At 37.6% G+C, this 20,392-nt stretch overlaps 2 protein-coding genes across 3 annotated transcripts; both read left to right on the forward strand.

Annotated features, from left to right (window-relative positions):
* Nucleotides 1-169: 169 nt before the first annotated feature.
* Nucleotides 170-9,167, forward strand: dnmt3bb.2 (DNA (cytosine-5-)-methyltransferase 3 beta, duplicate b.2). The gene is made up of 24 exons (XM_067372451.1): nt 170-281; nt 435-580; nt 715-886; nt 981-2,482; nt 2,787-2,934; nt 3,059-3,187; nt 3,299-3,405; nt 3,489-3,551; nt 3,660-3,803; nt 3,897-4,004; nt 4,288-4,435; nt 4,553-4,822; nt 4,918-4,962; nt 5,044-5,123; nt 5,302-5,414; nt 6,544-6,727; nt 6,821-6,905; nt 7,008-7,153; nt 7,306-7,396; nt 7,551-7,699; nt 7,882-7,967; nt 8,624-8,693; nt 8,796-8,917; nt 9,011-9,167. Exons 1-24 carry the CDS (start codon nt 170-172, stop codon nt 9,165-9,167), a joined length of 4,377 nt encoding a protein of 1,458 aa, XP_067228552.1.
* Nucleotides 9,168-10,021: 854 nt separating this feature from the next.
* Nucleotides 10,022-19,688, forward strand: LOC137009794 (DNA (cytosine-5)-methyltransferase 3B-like). 2 transcript variants are annotated; one of them, XM_067372315.1, is made up of 24 exons: nt 10,022-10,151; nt 10,642-10,725; nt 11,026-11,108; nt 11,210-12,732; nt 12,885-13,029; nt 13,168-13,272; nt 13,379-13,485; nt 13,569-13,622; nt 14,017-14,160; nt 14,254-14,361; nt 14,524-14,665; nt 14,810-15,118; nt 15,218-15,262; nt 15,624-15,703; nt 16,328-16,440; nt 16,685-16,868; nt 16,971-17,055; nt 17,152-17,297; nt 17,419-17,509; nt 17,755-17,903; nt 18,870-18,955; nt 19,090-19,159; nt 19,282-19,403; nt 19,506-19,688. In XM_067372315.1, the coding sequence occupies exons 3-24, from the start codon at nt 11,087-11,089 to the stop codon at nt 19,645-19,647; spliced, it is 3,972 nt and encodes a 1,323-aa protein (XP_067228416.1). In that variant the 5' UTR covers nt 10,022-10,151; nt 10,642-10,725; nt 11,026-11,086; the 3' UTR covers nt 19,648-19,688. The 2 variants fall into 2 exon arrangements, with proteins under 2 accessions (XP_067228416.1, XP_067228417.1); XM_067372316.1 differs by having other exon boundaries at nt 12,885-13,014.
* The last annotated feature ends 704 nt before the right edge of the window (nt 19,689-20,392 follow it).

The raw sequence follows: 20,392 nt of genomic DNA on the forward strand, positions 1-20,392 counted from the left end.
TTTTTACTCTGTGCACTTACTAATGTCAGAATCTTAGTGTTGTAAATGAGTTATTACATACTTAATACTGCCTTTATGTGTGTATCATCGTTAGGGTACTTACCTGTAACAATTATATCATCAAAGTTTTCAGACTAATTCATTACAATATTTCCACAGGTATGGAAAAATGGTGGTGAATGTAAAGACTGGAGATGAGAGAAACAACCTCAGTCAGCTGTTGGACTGGCTCAATGACACACTGCAAGCCACTTTCAGTCAAGTGGAACACACCTGCTCAGGTATTTTTGTTTCCTGGTTAATTAAAATAGGCTATTTTAATTGGATATACCAGCTATGTTGAGATTGAATGCTAGTTGCTAACTTTTTTTGTATGAAGTTGGTTTTGAAGTTTAAATATTTTTCACTAACGCACTTATGTTGTGTTTTTCCAGGTGCTGCTTTTTGTCAGTTGATGGACATCATTCATCCTGGATCTATCGACATAAATAAAGTGAAGTTCACTGCAAAAGAGAACACGGACATCTTGAATAATTTCAATCTGCTACAGGAAGCTTTCAACAAAGCACAAATCAAGAAAGTTAGTTTGTGTAAACTGGAGAAAAAAAAATGTTTGATTTAATTAAATTATACTTTTTATTTTTCAGTTATATTGATATGCAGTTATCAACACGCATTTTTGTCAACAGATGCTTTTTTTTTCTCCTTTTATAGGAACTAGAACTGAAATTGCTGGTGAATGGAGACACACTAAAAACATTAGATTTGCTTACATGGTTCAAAGATATGTATGATCTCAGTTTTGCAAAGCAGAAGTATAACATTCAGGAGGTTTTTGTTGAGGAGGAAGAGGTGTCATTGGAATCAAGCAAAGAGTTTGGAATGTGTAAGTGTTTACTATTTTTAGTTTTTATTATTGATGATATGATCTGTGTAATTTTTTTTAATTTTTCCTTTTTTTTTTTTTTTTTTATTGATAGCCAAGAAGGAAGATTCTTCAACACTCTACAGTCCTGCAGTAACAAAGTGTCTAAACCAGAAAATGATAAATGCTAAGAAGGTGTCGCATGAGTCTTTCTCTTGGATGTCTTTCACCAGAAAGTATTGCCCATCTATCTCAACTGATGCTATATCAAACTGTACCAATAACAAGGACAGTCTAGTATTAGGCAAGAAATACTGGGAAGATATTACAGCCTCCTGCAGTCAGACTCCATACTGCCTTTATTTATACCATGCAGTGGAGCTTGAGGACGAGAAAGAGGCCAATGTGGTCCTGTTGGGCTTTTTTGACAAAGATACTGGGGAAAACAAGATCAGACTGCTTGGTGTTCTTCCTCCAAAGGAAGAGACTGCTGATGCCATCTGTACCTGCATTGTGGAGATGCTGAGGAAGTTCAGAATACCTCTAATGAACATGGCAATATTTTATTCAAATTTCCCAGATCATGAACATCTTCTCGCTGGTCTAAAGCTGCTGAAACCTGAGATTGTATCTTTATGTGGACTTACAGATATGGCAGGACAAGCATGCCATAATGGTGTCATGAAAATGGAGTTTTCTGGCCTGATTCTGAATCTCATCACAGAAATCTACAAACACTTTCCATCTTTCCCAGCTGCTCTACAAAACTTGCTTGAAGATGTTGAGGGGTCAAACTTCAATAATCTCCCGCCCTCTCAATGCTCTCTCTTCTGGAGAATAATCCAGAAAATGACTTTAGCTTGGTCAGACCTTGAGAAATATTTTGGATCTCTGGATACAGACGAAAAAGCAATTTGTCATCATCTGAGCGATCCCAAAATAAGACTCAGCGTTCTCTTTCTTAGCCATGCTTTGCAGCCGCTTTGTGATTTTCAGGAGAGTTTCGACCGAGGTGTCAGCGTGACACAGCTGCTCCAAGATGCTTCTCAATTAGTGAGATTTTACACAGCGAGTTTCCTCAGACCGAAAGCAGCAGAGTTTTTTCTTAGGAGAAAAAAGACCTCACTTGTACAGGACACAGTGGGACATTTACCTAGAGGAGAGGTCCAAGTTGGCAAACAGGCTGCTGATTTTCTCCTGCAATGCTCTGCGGAGTTGTCTGACTACTTGGAGATGTTCCACAGTTCCATTATCTCCTTTTACACGACTGTTACTGTTAATATTGTTGAACGTTTACCCCTCCCAGACTCCATGCTGAGGAACCTGTCGTTAGTGTTGAGTCCAGGAAAAAAGCTTGAGGTGACTGGCAAAGTCGTCCAAGATTTAGGCGTCTGTTTTGGGGTTTGCTCAAACCCTGAGAATGTCAGCTTGCTCACAGATGAGTTTTTGGAGTACCAGTTCATTGATGAGGATGAAGCACATCCAGCTGACCAGTCGGTGGAGCAGTACTGGAAGACCGAGCTGAGGATTATGGGAAGGACATCTAATTTTGGGAAATTAATCGTTAGCTTATTGGCCCTACCCAAAACATTGAAAAAAAAGATCATTTTTGAACAGGTGAGTCACTGAACTATATAAAGCTTGAGAAACCTAATTATCTTTAATCTTATATGTGTGACAAAATATAATTTCTATATAAATATAACTACTTTTAATGTACAGAGGGATTATGCAATGAGTTTAGTTTGGATTAAATGATTTACGATGATATTTAAAATATCAAGAACATCCAGATCACATTTCCTCCATAGCAAGCAACACACTAGTCTAAAATGTAGAACACCTTAGCATCATGACTGGGTTTTACTCAAGCAGACATCTAAAAGTTTGCTTTGTATTTGTGTGCTTGTCTGTATCTCAGATGATTCAACAATCTGACAGTTTCAAAGAGTGGAAAATGGAAGAGTGTGAGGAGAAGGACATGGCTGAGGACGACGTCACAGACAGCAGCTCATATAAAAGCGCTCCATCACATCTCAGTCCAGAGACTCAAGGGAGCATCATATCTGGTAATGAAACATGTGTATACTCTACAATGCTAAAGACATCTTCGAACTTTAACTTATCGAAAGACATTTAAGGAGCCAATTTCTACTTGCTTTGCATCACACTAACAACGCATTTGATTTTCAGATATCATTGACTTAACGGAAATGGACGACATTGCGCCAATGGAAGTGGAGGACATTGCCCCTTTAGAAGTGGATGATATTGTACCAATATCTTCTGATTCAGAAACAGAAAGCCAACATAACATCGAAGGTTTCAGACCCTTTTCAGATTTACCAGCTAGTGGCATTTTATCCTTTGTAGAATTTTGCAACATAGAGACAGTTCTAAGTGAAACTTACTTTTGCCCTTATTTTTTCCCAGGGGATCAGCCATACGTGTCTGTAATCATAGGTGATGACGATGATGATGAAATCACAGATGACGATGATGATTACAACTCTGATGCTGATGTCATATGGAATTATTCGGTAAATATCTGCTCTTTTTTTTTTTTTTTTGTTTAAAGTTTAGTTCTGGATATCTTGACTGAACGCTTTACTTTTTCTGCCAGAAAAGAAGAGAAAATACAACTTCTTCAACACAAAACGATGAGAAAACAGACCGTTCATACCAGGTAACTTAGGTTAAAGCTGAAGTATTTCTGTGCCTGCTTGTTTCGATTTTTCTGTTCCATTTTAAAGAAATAAAGTAGGTCCAATGACTGCTGTGTTTCTCTCTTTAGGATGGTTTCACAGTTGGTGAGATGGTTTGGGGGCCAATTGACGGCTTTGGTCTTTGGCCTGGACTAGTTCAGAGCTGGGACAGCAAGAGGCCTTGTGGCTCCATGCGTAAAGTGATTTTCTTTGGGAACAGGATACTATCAGAGGTACAAAAATGATAAAGTCTTATGTGCAAGTTTTGTATTTTCTTTTATTGATTCAATGAGAAATATCATGTTATATATTTTTGTCTATTGCAGATCCAAGCTGATGATCTCCTGCCCTTCTTTTCATTTGCTAAGTGCTTCTGTTCTAATTCCTTTGCTACAGTAAAGGCATATAAAGATGCAATCTTCAATTCTCTGCAGGTAAGGAATTTTGCTATTTTTGTTATATATTAGCATGCCGTTTGCAATTTAGTTTGAGATTACAGTCTGGAAAACCAGACTGAGAAGCTTTGGGGAAGCTAAGCCTAATTCTGTCCTAAATTTCACTGATAATATTTTTGTTTGCATTTTACAACACATTTGTTTGAAATTCCTCTTGGTGGTGCTAGTGGCACAGAAATTACACTTACTGTATAAAATACTCCCAAATGTTAGTACAGAAAGGTCTTTGGCTCTCATTGTGTGATTTGTCATGTGTCTCTAGGTGGCGTCCAGACGCAGTAGAATGTTTTTTTCTCCTGAGACGGACTCTACAGATGAGCTGCTTAGAGTTATGTTGGATTGGGCCTTTGGAGGGTTTGAACCATCAGGTCCAGATGGACTTCGACCTCAACCTCAATCAGAATACAGTGGTATGCAGTAGATAATCACTAAAGACACTCTTTGACCTCTGCAGTATTTCATTGTGTAGACTGTAGTATCATATGCTGTATTAATTTGCTGTATTTGTATCTTTTGTTCTTCCTTAGATAAGATTTATATGCCTCGATCAGTGAATGGGGACATGGGAAACCACAGAGACCATACAGGAAAGTTATTTCAATTAACTGTGTCTCTAAATAAACTCCCTGAATCTCTGGACCTGCATGATGGCTCAGTAGACCTTGGGACAACAGATGCTTACAGAAAACGCATGACCGTGAAGACCCGTAGAAAACAAAAACATGCATACCAGAATAAGCAACAAAATAATAAACCCGTCATACAGATTGAGTCCAGACAGAACAGCCAAAAAAGACGTATGTATACCATTCATATATATTATTGCTATTAAAATTTGTGTCGGTAAAGCAAAAAAACTCATTTAACCTGGTGTTTATTAAAATATTTTCAGATCAAATGGTGCATGAATTTCTGAAAAACAAACGAAACATTGAAGGTGAGAAATCATTTCATAGGCATTGCGATAACTATTAATAAATGAAGTTCATCCTACTTTTTTTTTTCTCTTCCTTCTCAGAGTTCTGCTTATCATGTGGGAGTATGCCTGTTGAAATCATCCACCCACTCTTCGAAGGAAGGCTATGTGCGAACTGCAAGGTAGGTAGACAGCTAGTTCTCACATGGGTTCCAACTATGTCTGTTACCAAAAATTGCTTGAAATCATGAAACACAGTAAATATTCTTAAACATTTTCAGGAGGTTAGTGTGTGTATAGATTATCCCTAGTTTCAGCTGAATGATTTCAATGGTGCATCTGTTTGTTTGTCACATGTAGTATAATTTCACGGAGACGCTGTACCGTTATGATGAAGATGGCTATCAGTCGTACTGCACCGTGTGCTGTTCAGGCATGGAGGTCATTCTGTGCGGCCACGAAAGCTGTTGTCGGTGAGTGTTTATAAAATTATCACATTGTGAGTGTATATTAGGACCATTTGTATTTTTCTTGGGGCATCTGGTAGAGTTCTTGCACCCGGAATCGACGCATGACATCAGACTTACCAAGCAAATAGACTGTAGTCATGTTACTGCAAATTTACTGTAAAATTACTGTCATTTTTGACAGGTTTTAAAACAAGGCTTATTTTCATCCATGTGAAATTCAATATGGCCTTTACCCTGACAAAAGTCTATTGCAGATTAAAATCACTTTGCACATCAGTGGCTTTGTTTACATGCACAACTTTTGTTTCAATCAGACTGTATTCATTCAGATCTATAAATCCGAGTGATAAAACTTCTTATTTATCTATTTCTGGTCATAATTTGGAGAAAGTAAGCATATGAACCGCTGTGCCGTGCTGCTTATCACGCAGTAAAAATGCCCCTCCCTGTGTCTGATGAGAGTATGAAACAAGGACTCTGTCGTTGTTCTGATTTACTTCACAGATGCTGAGTGAAAAGAATTTTAGAATGACGGACACTCATTTATGACACTTTATTCCACAGGATGGTATTGCACATATGCAGTACTTTCCAGTTTCAGTTTTCAATACGATCAAGTGTTAACATGCCCTCTCAATCGGATTAGAAAAAGAATAAACCACTCCTTCCAATCAGATTGAAATTTTAGTCGAATCGAGCTCAGTCGGCTAATACAGATATTTTTGTTTATTTGGTTGCATGTAAACGTAAGCAATGTGTACAGTGTTGACACAAATTCACTAAACAAATAAAAGAAATGGATAAAAACCAGGACTCATATTGGAACATTTGCACATATTAGTCGCTGAACATTGTAAATGCTTTAATTTATCTCAGAAAAGACAGCAGTAAATATTTATCAGACAAATATATTTAATATGTTCCCATCTAGTGATTTAAGCATTTTTGTTTTTGTAAAGGTATTTTAAGTAATGTAGACAACAGAGAAGTTGTTTTCTCTCATTTGCAGTTTTGGTAGTGAAACAAACTGTATTTGAATAGGAAAAAGCTAACTAGAAGTATCGTCTTTAGTGTCCTTACACATTTAAACCCCAATTTGTATAGTTGAATATTGTCTCTTTCCTTTCTCTAGCTCCTACTGTGTGGACTGTCTGGATATCCTAATAGGTGAGGGGACATTTGACCGGCTGAAAAATGTGGACCCGTGGACCTGTTACCTGTGTGCACCTGAGAGCAGCTCTGGAGCCTTGAAGCCCAGGCATGACTGGAGCATCCGTGTGCAGGAATTCTTTGCCAACGACAGTGCCATGGAGTTTGTTAGTGCTTGTTTCATTATCCTGTAAAGAGATTGAATGATCTTCCTGATTTGTATTTGTATTGGTTTGACTTCTGACATTTGTCCTCCTCAGGAGCCTCATCGTGTTTACCCATCAATCCCCGCTAACCTGCGACGTCCAATAAGAGTCCTTTCCTTATTTGATGGTATAGCCACAGGTAACTTCTCATCTTCCTGGATCACTTGTAGTTTAATACATTTATTACAGTCTGTTCTTGTACTGGTCATGTGGTTCATTTAAATGCATTTTTGTGTTTCAGGATACCTCGTTCTGAGGGATCTTGGCTTCAAAGTGGAAAAATATGTGGCCTCAGAAATAGATGAAGAATCAGTTACCATCTCTATGGTCAACCATGATGGAAAAATCACTCATGTGGATGATGTTAAGAACATTACAAAAGAGCATGTACGGTTGCAAAATAATTTTTTCATAATTTTTTTTGTTTCCTGTCATAAATTATATTAAAACCTCTCTGTACAAATGCACTGACATTTAATTACACATCCGGAGAAGAATCTGCTCATTGAGTTTATTCTTTTATTTATTTTTTTGTTCAGATTGAGAAATGGGGCCCGTTTGATCTTCTCATCGGTGGAAGTCCGTGTAATGACTTGTCCATAGTCAACCCTGCCCGTAAAGGCTTGTTTGGTAAGACAAACGTCAAAAGTCTGGATACTGACTAACTTAACACATGGTTCACACATCAGATTTAAGGTTTTGTTGAACATGCTGCTGCTGAGCACTCAGCATCTGATCCCATAACATAATTCATTGCATCTGAGATCCTCTTTACTCTCTGCAGAGGGCACTGGGCGGCTCTTTTTCGAATATTATCGGCTGCTGAATGTTATGAAGCCGAAGGAGGACGACCCACGACCGTTCTTCTGGCTGTTTGAGAACGTGGTGTTCATGCAAACTATGGTTAAAGCTGACATTTGCCGCTTTCTGGAAGTGAGTGTGATTCTCTTGTGTTGGATAGAGGTTTGACTCAGCATTTTCTTGTAAATTTAAAAAGCTCATATGTTCAGGCTGTAAGATTTTTCTCAGTATAATGAATCTCGTTTCCCATCTTCCATTTTAAAAGAATGTTTTCCAGTTACATGATGTATTAAGTGTGTCTGGTTTGGTTTTAGTGTAACCCTGTGCTTGTTGATGCTGTGAAAGTGAGTCCAGCTCACAGAGCAAGATACTTCTGGGGGAACATACCTGGCATGAACAGGTGAGTTTGAGTTTCATATGACTATCAAACTCAAATAAGACAATGATTTCCCTGGTAAATACACTCAACTGTGTAAAGCAGGGATGTCCTGATTTTTGTGCCGCCGATCTGAGTCATTAAATATTGAGTATCTGCCTATACAGAGTTCTGATACTTGTTTTTTCCTAGTGCTTGGTGCACACTTCCAAGTACATTCAAGTTATTAAAATAAATCCAATGTATATAGGACTGTACAGAAAGTTTCTCAGGGGCTCAATACATATGTTATGTGTTATGGCAACAGTGTCTCATATAGTCTGACGGCAGATAATAATAAATTACTTTCAAGTGATTTGTTACAAAAGTGTGCATCAAATATGCTACACACAGAAGCTTGATCGCTAGAACAGACCTTATTCATGCGTGCACATTTGAGCTTCTTCTTTTCCTTTTAATGGCAGTGGGCAAACTCACTTGAAGGTGCAAACCGCCACCTACTGCACGACACCTGCATGACAGCTGATATAAAATAAAGGATAAGGCTTAGGATAGTCGATATCAATCAGTTAAAAAAATGCTTAATCAGCCCCGATAACGATCCTTAAGATCGGGTCAGGACATTCCTAATGTGAAAAGTATATAATTATGATATTAAGTGTTTTATTTGTTTTGACCAGACCAATCATAGCATCTCCGAATGATAAACTCCGTCTTCAGGATTGTCTGGAGGCCGGTCGCACTGCAAAGGTTTGTCATGAGTTTCTCGCAAAAGATTTGCAGTATATGGTTATTGTAATGATATCACTGTAGTGATGAGTTGTAACGCTGTATAATGTACTTATTTTGCAGTATGAAAAAGTTCGCACTATCACTACACGGCCAAACTCACTGAAGCAGGGCACCAACGATGCCCATTTCCCCATCACCATGAATGGAAAAGATGACAATATATGGGTCACAGAATTGGAGAAGTAAGTTAAACTTCTACTCCTTTAGCTATAAATAAAACCTTTAAACACAAATATGTATTTTGTTTATGCTCACTGTCACTTGCACTTTCACAGAATATTTGGATTTCCAAAGCATTACACGGATGTCAAAAACATGGGGCGTATGCAGAGGCAGAGAGTGCTGGGGAAGTCCTGGAGTGTCCCTGTCATAAGACATCTTTTAGCACCACTAAAGGATTACTTTGCTTGCGATGAGGTCCCCTTGAAATGAACACAAGTTTTTATAATCATGTTTTTAATCTGTTTCTGCCAGTGTGAAAAGACTCAGGGACATGAGAGATTGTTGCTTTTAATTGTTGTACCCTTTTTAACCAAAATGTTATGACTAACTGAAGAATTGTATGGAATAATGAAAAGAAAGAAAGGTGATTCCATTTTATTGAATGATGCATCAAATCACAGGTCACTTTTTAAAACTATTTTTTTTCTCAATTTGTAATCAAGTTAAGCTACAAATGGATTGACAAATTTGGAATTGAGCAAAATGAATAAACCTGGTAAATGTGTTCAGTGTTGATCTCTATTGTGTCTTAATTTATTTGATAATATGCTTTACTTTAACAGTAATTCACCACAGGGCATCTGTGCCCCCACATTTTGTCTGCCATTTATATCCTGTTCCCTGGTTTATCTTTAACCCTGATAGTTATTCTACATTGCAATAACCACAGGTTTAATCTTTTATATGAGATGCATTTACTAAAATAAGTAGTTTTTAGATATTCACTGCTTTCATATATCACTCTGGGAGTGTTTAAAGGACTCTTAACTGGTACGACAAAATAAGAAACAAAACGACTTTTATTTTGAAACATGAAGACAAGCGCGTTTTGTTTTGGAAAGAGAGTCATGGAAAAGTCTTCCACTGCACAAGTAACTTAGTTGTTTAGTACGGTTTTACAATGTTTAGAGGAGGTTAAAAAAAAAAGAATAGTATGTGTGAAATGTTTACATAAATGTGCAATGTGAAGGAATGGCCGCTATTGGGACGCCACTTGAGCTTCATTGGCAGCAGCATCCGTTTCCTCCCTTTCAAGTTTTCGCGGTAAATGAACGAGGCCATGTGTGGATATGAGCCATATTCATTATCGAATCCTTCTGGTATTCCAAGCGTTGCCATTGAATTCTGGATATGTCCGGTGTAAAGACGTCTTTATCTAAAGGGGCCTCCGGTCAAAAAGAAAACATATTTTCGGTTTGTTGCTTTTCCTTTGAGCAGTGTGCGGGTTATATTTTCATGATTAGCTAAAAAAAATCCTGCAAATTACTAATTATTTTAAAACCACCGTGCAAAAGGGTTATCAGATTCAAAAGTCCATCTTTATAACCGATTATGTTAGATTCACTGTAGTGAGACTGAAGCACACAATCGTAATTCATGGGTTTGTTTCTGTCTGTCAACCACAGAATACCGCGCGCGCAAATGATTTAAAAATATCGTTCTTTTCGCTTTACCGCCGGTTTCTGACTGATATTAGACTAAATATATGTGTTTGTGATTTAAGCGACATGTTACACGTCTAATTTAGCTTAATATGATGTTTAGCATGTGCAATTGAGAAAGTTTGTGACTAAATGCAGTGCAGCATATCCTCGTTCAGTGTTTTCTTAGTTCAGGAGTTTTCAAACCAAAACCATATTATTTTTTAGACTTTTCAAACATTTTGCATACAATTTCTCTGCAGGTTATGGAAAAATGCTGATGAATCTAAAGATTGGAGAAACACAATATCAAGACACTTTCAGTCAAGTGCAGCACACCTGCTCAGGTATTTTTGTTTAATTGGGTAGTAATGTTGTCACTGACTTCAAACTTTTTTGGGTGAAGTTGTTTTGTGATAGTCCGGTAGCCAAACAGTTTTAAACATTACAATAAACATATCTTAATATCAAAGTCTGGTGTGTTTTCCTAGGTTCAGTGTTTTGGCTATTTATTGACAATAATTCCCCTCTGAATGTGTTTATGTATTTAGTGTTTTATTATTCATTTTTTTTTTCTTTTCTTTTATAATTATAATGTGCAATGCTCAACATTATTATCACCATGTCTTTTTTTACCCCTTTTATAGAATCTAGAGCAGAAATTGTTGGTGAATAGACAAATCCTGAGAACATTGTTCTGAAAACAACATGATCACAGAGCCTGAAATGTGTAGGTGTTTACTTTTGAGTTAATTTTTATTTTTATTGAAAAATGAAATATGGTCATTGGTCTTGTAAACTTTATGCTATTTGTCATTCTTCTATTTGTAGCTAAGAAGGGAAAACGTTCTTCAAGAATCAACAGTTCTGTATACAAACAGTCAAAGTGTCCAAACCAGAGCAAGAAGAATGCTAAAAAGAAATCTGATGAATCTTTCTTCTGCAGCCCAGCCACAATGTGTTTCATCAGAAAGTATTGCCCATCTACCTCAAACGATGCTGGATCGAACTGTACCAATAGCAAGGACAGTCTAGTATTAGGCAAGAAATACTGGGAAGATATTACAGCCTCCTGCAGTCAGACTCCATACTGCCTTTATTTATACCATGCAGTGGAGCTTGAGGACGAGAAAGAGGCCAATGTGGTCCTGTTGGGCTTTTTTGACAAAGATACTGGGGAAAACAAGATCAGACTGCTTGGTGTTCTTCCTCCAAAGGAAGAGACTGCTGATGCCATCTGTACCTGCATTGTGGAGATGCTGAGGAAGTTCAGAATACCTCTAATGAACATGGCAATATTTTATTCAAATTTCCCAGATCATGAACATCTTCTCGCTGGTCTAAAGCTGCTGAAACCTGAGATTGTATCTTTATGTGGACTTACAGATATGGCAGGACAAGCATGCCATAATGGTGTCATGAAAATGGAGTTTTCTGGCCTGATTCTGAATCTCATCACAGAAATCTACAAACACTTTCCATCTTTCCCAGCTGCTCTACAAAACTTGCTTGAAGATGTTGAGGGGTCAAACTTCAATAATCTCCCGCCCTCTCAATGCTCTCTCTTCTGGAGAATAATCCAGAAAATGACTTTAGCTTGGTCAGACCTTGAGAAATATTTTGGATCTCTGGATACAGACGAAAAAGCAATTTGTCATCATCTTAGCGATCCCAAAATAAGACTCAGCATTCTCTTTCTTAGCCATGCTTTGCAGCCGCTTTGTGATTTTCAGGAGAGTTTCGACCGAGGTGTCAGCGTGACACAGCTGCTCCAAGATGCTTCTCAATTAGTGAGATTTTACACGGCGAGTTTCCTCAGACCGAAAGCAGCAGAGTTTTTTCTTAGGAGAGGAAATGCCTCGCTTATACAGGACACAGTGGGACATTTACCTAGAGGAGAGGTCCAAGTTGGCAAACAGGCTGCTGATTTTCTCCTGCAATGCTCTGCGGAGTTGTCTGACTACTTGGAGATGTTCCACAGTTCCATTATCTCCTTTTACATGACTGTTACTGTTAATATTGTTGAACATTTACCCTTTCCAGACTCCGCCCTGAGAAACTTGTCGTTAGTGTTGAGTCCAGGAAAAAAGCTTGAGGTGACTGGCAAAGTCGTCCAAGATTTAGGCGTCTGTTTTGGGGTTTGCTCAAACCCTGAGAATGTCAGCTTGCTCACAGATGAGTTTTTGGAGTACCAGTTCATTGATGAGGATGAAGCACATCCAGCTGACAAGTCGGTGGAGCAGTACTGGAAGACCGAGCTGAGGATTATGGGAAGGACATCTAGTTTTGGAAAAATTATCATTAGCTTATTGGCCCTGCCCAAAACATTGAAAAAAGAGATCATTTTTGAACAGGTGAGTCACTGAACAATAAAAAGCTTGAGAAACCAAATCATCATTAATCTGATATCAGCCTACCAACATCTAAAACACACTAGCATCATGACTGTGGGTTTTATACAAGCAAATATCTAAACCTTTGTTTCGTATTTGTGGTTGTTTCTCAGATGTTTAATCAAAATGCTTTCAATGAGAGTAAAATGAAGGACTGTGAGAAAAAGGACATGTCTGAGGACGACGTCACAGACAGCAGCTCATATAAAAGCGCTCCATCACATCTCAGCCCAGAGACTCAAGGTAGCATCACATCTGGTAATGAGAAAGGTCTTTGTACCTTTGAAGCCGAAAGACATGTTATAACTTAGGAACTTGACAACAAGGTTAATAAAAGGCTGTTGAGGAACTGATCTCTATTTGCTATACACTCTAACAAATGTGTTTGATTTTCAGATGTTATTGACTTAAGGGAAGTGGAAGACATTGTGGCAATGGAGGTGGAGGATATTGTGCCAGTCTATTCTGATTCTGGCCCAGAAAGTCAAAATGACAGACAAGGTATCATGCTCTGTATAAATATACCAGCTAGTGGTATTTTATCCTTTCTCAAACTTTGCAACTTGGCCCAAATCAAACTTTATCTTTGTTCTTTCTTTGTTGCCAGGAGATCAGCCATATGTGTCCAGTGATGATGAGTACAGCAGCAGTGATGACGATGATGATGATGATGACAGATACAGCAGTAGTGATGATGATGTTATATGGACTGAGGTATATATCTACTTCTTTGCAAAGAAGGGTGTTGTTTTGTTGTGGATGTCTTGACTGATTGATTACATCGCTTTCTCTGCCAGAAAAGAAAGGAAAGCATCTTGCGTAACAATGAGAAAACAAACAGTTCATACCAGGTAACTTCTTTAACATTTCTAAAATTAAAGACTTTTATTACTTGCATGCATTGTAGTAAAAGCTGAAGTGTGTAATTTCTGTCTTTTCACCAAAAGGAATTGTTAAATAAATGATTGCTTTCAAACAGGGTTCCCAAACAGCCTCCCTCTCAGCCATTGGTTGATATAATAAATATCCCTGGCTCAAAATCAATCACTTCTGGGGAAAATCAACCTAAAATGTCTTGGTTAACTCCACATATTAAAGTAATAGTTTGTCCAAAAAGTCATATGATAGCTCTGTGTGAGGATTTATAGTCATATGATGGGAAGAACATTTCAAACATTACACACTTCATCTTTAAAGTAATCTTTGTGATTAGATCTTAGACTGTAATAACTGCTGCTTTTTTAGGGCAGTTACACAGTTGGTGAGATGGTTTGGGGGCCGATTGAGGGCTTTGGTCTTTGGCCTGGACTAGTTCAGAGCTGGGACAGCAAGAGGCCTTGTGGCTCCATGCGTAAAGTGATTTTCTTTGGAAACAGGATGCTGTCAGAGGTATAAAAATGCAGAGTCTTGTGTGCAAATTTTGTGCTCTTATTTTATTTACTCAATGAAAAATAATCATGTTACATATATTTTCCATTGTAGATCCAAGTTGACGATCTCCTGCCCTTCTTTTCATTTGCTAAGTGCTTCTGCTCTAATTCCTTTGCTACAGTAGCGACATATAAAGATGCAATCTTCAATTCTCTGCAGGTAATAAAAATTGCATTTGCTAGTGTCATGTTTTAGCATATCCATTTGCCAGGGTGCAGATTGCAATTTATTCTGACATTTTATTTTAAGACTGCAAATTTTCCATGCAAGTGCATAAACACAAACACACGTAATCAAAGTTTTATACGTAATATGTTATAGGTGGCGTCCAGACGCAGTAGAATGTTTTTTTCTCCTGAGATGGACTCAATGGATGAGCTGCTTAGAGTTATGCTGAACTGGGCCTTTGGTGGCTTTAAACCAACAGGCCCCGATGGACTGCGACCTCAGTCAGAATACAGTGGTATGCAGCACTGAAAAAACTTTGACCTCTGCTGTATTTTATTGCATGGACTGTATTATTGAACTTTAAGTCTCCGTTTCATATTCATTGTTATTTTGCTGTGTATTTACTTTGTTTTTTGTCTTTTTTTTTTTCCTTCCTTAGAAGAGGATTTTATGCCACGATCAGTGAATGGAAATGTTGGATCTTCTCCGAACTACAAAGACCATAGAGAAAAATTATTTAAATTAACTGTATCTCTGAATAAACTCCCTGAATCTCTGGACCTGCACAAAGGTTCGATAAACCTTAGAAAAAAAGATGTTTACAGAAAGTTCATGCATCCAAAATTGAATCAGAGATCCGTGCAGACTGTGAGGACATGTAGAGAACAGAAACGTACAAGATGGAATAAGTATCTAAATCTCATCGAAAGTATGCAGGTCGAGTCCAGACAGAACAGCCAAAAAAGATGTATGTACACCATTGTTATTTATTGTTGCTATTAAAATTGTGATGGTAAACAAAACAAAAATCCCATTTAACCTGGTGATTATTGAAATGTTTTCACAGATGAAATGGTGCATGAATTTCTGGGAAACAAGAGAAACATTGATGGTGAGAAACCCTTTCCTAGACATTGCAACAGCTTTGTTTTAAAAAGTGGGTGGGACAGGATTGTGTGTGTTGGGGGCATTGCATATCAGAAATATACAATAATAAATGCATGTAGTTTTTTTTTTTGTTTGTTTGTTTTTCATTGGATGAGAAAGATGCTCATCAGTGATTGTATATCAAGTGCAGAGACACGTTTGTGTGCACATCCATGCCGCAAGGTGTTTCAAAAAGTGGTGGGGACAAAACCGACCCTGGCAAAAAGTGGATGGGACATGTCCCACCAGCAAATTACACCGATGATTTGCAATAACTGTTGATAATGAGTAAAGTTTGTACTAAATTAACTTCTCTTCCCTCTCAGAGTTCTGCTTATCATGTGGAAGTACATTCGTTGAAATCATCCACCCACTCTTTCAAGGCAGCCTGTGCATGAAATGCAAGGTACAATGTAATTACATAACTGTAATGTTCCTCACATCACACATTTGTAGTTTTCAAGGATCTAGTCAGCGAGTTTAGGGTTGTCTAATTTCATGCTGGCCAGTAGGACACCTGCTTCTCCTAAAGAGTTTGGCTATTTTAGCTACACCCACTAGTAATAGTTGCAGTGATTGGCCTGCATAAAGCTAAAGTCCCTGTTAAGACAAGTCAGTTCCCTCAACAACAATTTTGTTGAGTACAGTTCCTGTCTACTTAAATGGGAAAAAAATTAAATCATGAAGTTTGCTACTTTAGTTCAAATAGCTGGTGCAGTTATTGCTTATGCGCATTAAAGAGTAAACAACTAGGCAAATGGTCAAATGATTCTGATTCTAATGTGAACAGCATTAAATAGGTGAATAGCAAGTGAAGTGGAACTTTCACTGCCATTGAGCACTACAATTTTTTTCCTATTAATTTTTGGACTGTCTCTGCTTAGATCTCTGACAAAGATGACCTCAACCCAACCCTTTTGGGATGAATTGGTGTTCAAAATCAGCGCCTGACCTCACTCGTGCTTTTGTAAATGCTACTAGTTGTAGCTGAATGATTTCAATGGTGCATCTGTTTGTTTGTCACATGTAGTATAATTTCACGGAGACGCTGTACCGTTATGATGAAGATGGCTATCAGTCTTACTGCACTGTGTGCTGTTCAGGCATGGAGGTCATTCTGTGCGGCCACGAAAGCTGTTGTCGGTGAGTGTGGTTCTTGTTCACAAAACCGTCCAAAAAAAATACAAATTTCTCAGTCACTAATCATTCTTTTATTACAATGTTAAAGGGATAGTTCACCCAAAAATGAGGGTGAATAAATGATGGGATCATTTTTAATTTTTGGGTGAACTAATTGAACTTAAATTGATAAATTAAATCAGAAAAATGCAAAGTTAAATTATTTTCATTATCTGCCAATCTAATTTGGTCTCTTCCCTTTCTCTAGCTGCTACTGTGTGGACTGTCTGGATATCCTAATAGGTGAGGGGACATTCGACCGGCTGAAAAATGTGGACCCGTGGACCTGTTACCTGTGTGCACCTGAGAGCAGCTCTGGAGCCTTGAAGCCCAGGCATGACTGGAGCATCCGTGTGCAGGAATTCTTTGCCAACAACAGTGCCATGGAGTTTGTTAGTGCTTGTTTCATATCGTTCATTATCCTGTAAAGAGAACGAATTATCTTCCTGAGTTATGTGTGTATTGTTCTGACTTCTGACATTTGTCCTCCTCAGGAGCCCCATCGTGTTTACCCATCAATCCCCGCCAACCTGCGACGTCCAATCAGAGTGCTTTCCTTATTTGATGGTATAGCCACAGGTAACTTCTCATCTTCCTGGACCGCTTGTAGTTTAATACATGTCTATTATAGTTTGTATTGGTCATGGCTCATTTAAATGTATTTTTGTGTTTCAGGATACCTCGTTCTGAGGGATCTTGGCTTCAAAGTGGAAAAATATGTGGCCTCAGAAGTTGATGAAGAATCAGTTACCATCTCTATGGTCAACCATGATGGAAAAATCACTCATGTGGCTGATGTTAAGAACATTACAAAAAAACACGTATGCAAAATAATTTCAAAATAGTCTTAAAATGTTAAAACCACTCTGTACAAATGCACAGAGATTTCATTTTATATTCGGAGAAGAATCTGCTCATCGAGTTTGTTCTCTCATTGTTCAGATTGAGAAATGGGGCCCGTTTGATCTTCTCATCGGTGGAAGTCCGTGTAATGACTTGTGCACAGCCAATCCTAACCGAAAGGGCTTGTTTGGTAAGACATGTCTGATGCATGTTGCACACACAATGAGAAGCACTCGATCTGGCAAACTATAATCTGTAGGCCTTTATGCAGCTTCATGGAGTCCAAGTACACATATTAGCGAAGGTTTGCCAACCTTTTTCCAGTAATCAAAAGTCTGGATACTCAAAATGAACACATGGTTCATGCATCAAGTGGGAGGATTTTGTCAAACTACCATGATTCATTTAATCTGAGATCCTCTTTACTCTCTGCAGAGGGCACTGGGCGGCTCTTTTTCGAATTTTATCGGCTGCTGAATGTTATGAAGCCGAAGGAGGACGACCCACGACCGTTCTTCTGGCTGTTTGAGAACGTGGTGTCAATGGAAACCAGAGTTAAAGCTGACATTTCCCGCTTTCTGGAAGTGAGTGTGATTTGTGTTTTTTCAGATTGATGTTTAAACTAGGGATGGGCAGATCGATATGAAGTATCGCTATATCGATACTGACATTGAGTATTGAAAGTATCGATACTAAAATTAAAATATTGATACTAAGGTGTTTTTTTTTTTTAAAGTTATTTTGTTTATTTAACAATAAATTTAATGCATACAATATGCATTGAATTGGACAACTAACCTATGTTAGCGAATAATTTGTAGTAGTCTATAAGTATTTTCCTGCTCATCTGAACACGCAAATGCTGCAAGTCAGAACCAATCGATCACAGAGAGAGTTCGCTCACTGCCGACACAACATTCAAACGGCTGCATGCGTTTAATATTGTAAGAAACCATTGATGCTTTTGGGAAACGCAGCCCAGAACAATGCTTAACAAACATTCAAACAGTGCTTAAATTGAACATTAAAAGTTCATATTGATGTTCTGTCAGAATACAAATGTTTCACTTTATGGGTGCGACAGCCTGTCATTGGCAGCTTATGAAAATGAACCATTACAACAGTGACCATAGTTCATCTAGGCATATAGTAGGCTTATTTGAAGATTTTACCGTGGTTTAATAAGTAAACATTTTAACCATTTTTGTGTAAACAAAAATATAATCTAATAAACTGCAATTTAGGCATATTGAATATTAAAATGCTTTTCAAATATAATGTTAAGTGGGTATCATAACCCATTTTACTCTTAGTAATTCAATAATTGAATAAATGTTAAAATCTATAAGTTCATATTAGAGGTATCGTATCGGTATCGGCGATATGGGCCTTGAAAGTATCGGTATTATATCGAAAACAAAGTGGTATCGCCCATCCCTAGTTTGAACCTGCTAGGACACGTTCAAATATTTTTCTCAAATCTTGGCCTCACATTTTCAGTATTTTTTTCTATTCAGATGATGTATTAAGTGTGTCTGGTTTGTTTTTAGTGTAACCCTGTGCTTGTTGATGCTGTGAAAGTGAGTCCAGCTCACAGAGCAAGATTCTTCTGGGGGAACATACCTGGCATGAACAGGTGAGTTTGAGTCTGGTATATTCATATGACTATCAAACTCACTTAAGACAATGTTTTCCCTGGTAAATACACTCAACTGTGTAAAGCATATAATTATGATATTATACAGTAAGTGTTTTATTTGTTTTGACCAGACCAATCATAGCATCTCAGAAAGATAAACTCCGTCTTCAGGATTGTCTGGAGGCCGGTCGCACTGCAAAGGTTTGTCATGAGTTTCTTACCAAAGATATGCAGTACACATTAATTTTAATGATCGCGTTACACCTAATTGCTTGAGTGTTGACCATGTGAGTTCTGATGCTATGTAATGTACCATTTTGCAGTATGAAAAAGTTCGCACTATCACCACAAGACCAAACATACAGAAACCAGGCGTCGATGACAGGCATTACCCCATCATCATGAACGGAAAAGATGACAGTCTGTGGATCACTGAATTGGAGAAGTAACTTTTACTTACTCTATCCTTTCAGTTTTACATTCTTTCCAAATTCAGTTATAAACATGTATTTTGTTTATGCTCACTCTTAAACTTGCACTTTGACAGAATATTTGGATTTCCGAAACATTACACAGACGTGAAAAATCTGGGGCGTATGCAGAGGCAGAGAGTGCTGGGGAAGTCCTGGAGTGTCCCTGTCATAAGACATCTTTTAGCACCACTAAAGGATTACTTTGCTTGTGACTAAGATCTCTTAAAATGAACAGAAGTTTATGGCGCACTTTTCATCTTTCTCTTTCAGAGTTAAAAGACTCAGGGAAACAACAGTTTGTTACTTTTTATTGTTTTGTTTTTTTTGTCGTTTAAAATGAATAAACCTAGTAAATGTGTGTATTGCTCTGTGAAGTGACAAGATAATAGACCTTGTGGAACTTTGTACCAGTATTATTTAGAACTGAAATGAGGGTTGACCAGTGACAAAATGAACTGTTTTCATTTATTCAGGCTTTAATATAATTTATTTGAGCTGTTTTCCCCCAGAAGTTTTTTTTTCTCTTTTTTTTTTTTTCATTGTATTTTTTGTACTTATTTAAAATAAGTAAAGTGTTGGTCTATTTATATCAAATATTTTCATTTAATCAATTAATTGAAATGCTCACTATGATGTCTAAACCTGTAACTGGGCTTAGAATAGAGGTTTATCAAATGTTAGATAACAGAAAACAAGTAATTCACTATGGGCCTTTATTTTATTTTATTTCTTTACTTCAGTTTTGTATTTGCACCATTTTTGCTCAGAAATCTTGGTTATTCTGATACTACTATTAATGACTTTGCATTTTATTACAATCACCACATAATTAATGTTAAAATAGTACACTTGTTCTGAAGGTATTTGAGAGCGTTAAATAAGAGACTTTTATTTTGAAGTGTGATTGGCAGTGTCGTGTTCTGGATGGAAGGCACAGCCATGGCAAATTCTTACTCGTTGC

Source organism: Chanodichthys erythropterus, chromosome 20, assembly GCF_024489055.1.
Source record: "Chanodichthys erythropterus isolate Z2021 chromosome 20, ASM2448905v1, whole genome shotgun sequence".
In the NCBI taxonomy this organism is placed as follows: Eukaryota; Metazoa; Chordata; class Actinopteri; order Cypriniformes; family Xenocyprididae; genus Chanodichthys; species Chanodichthys erythropterus.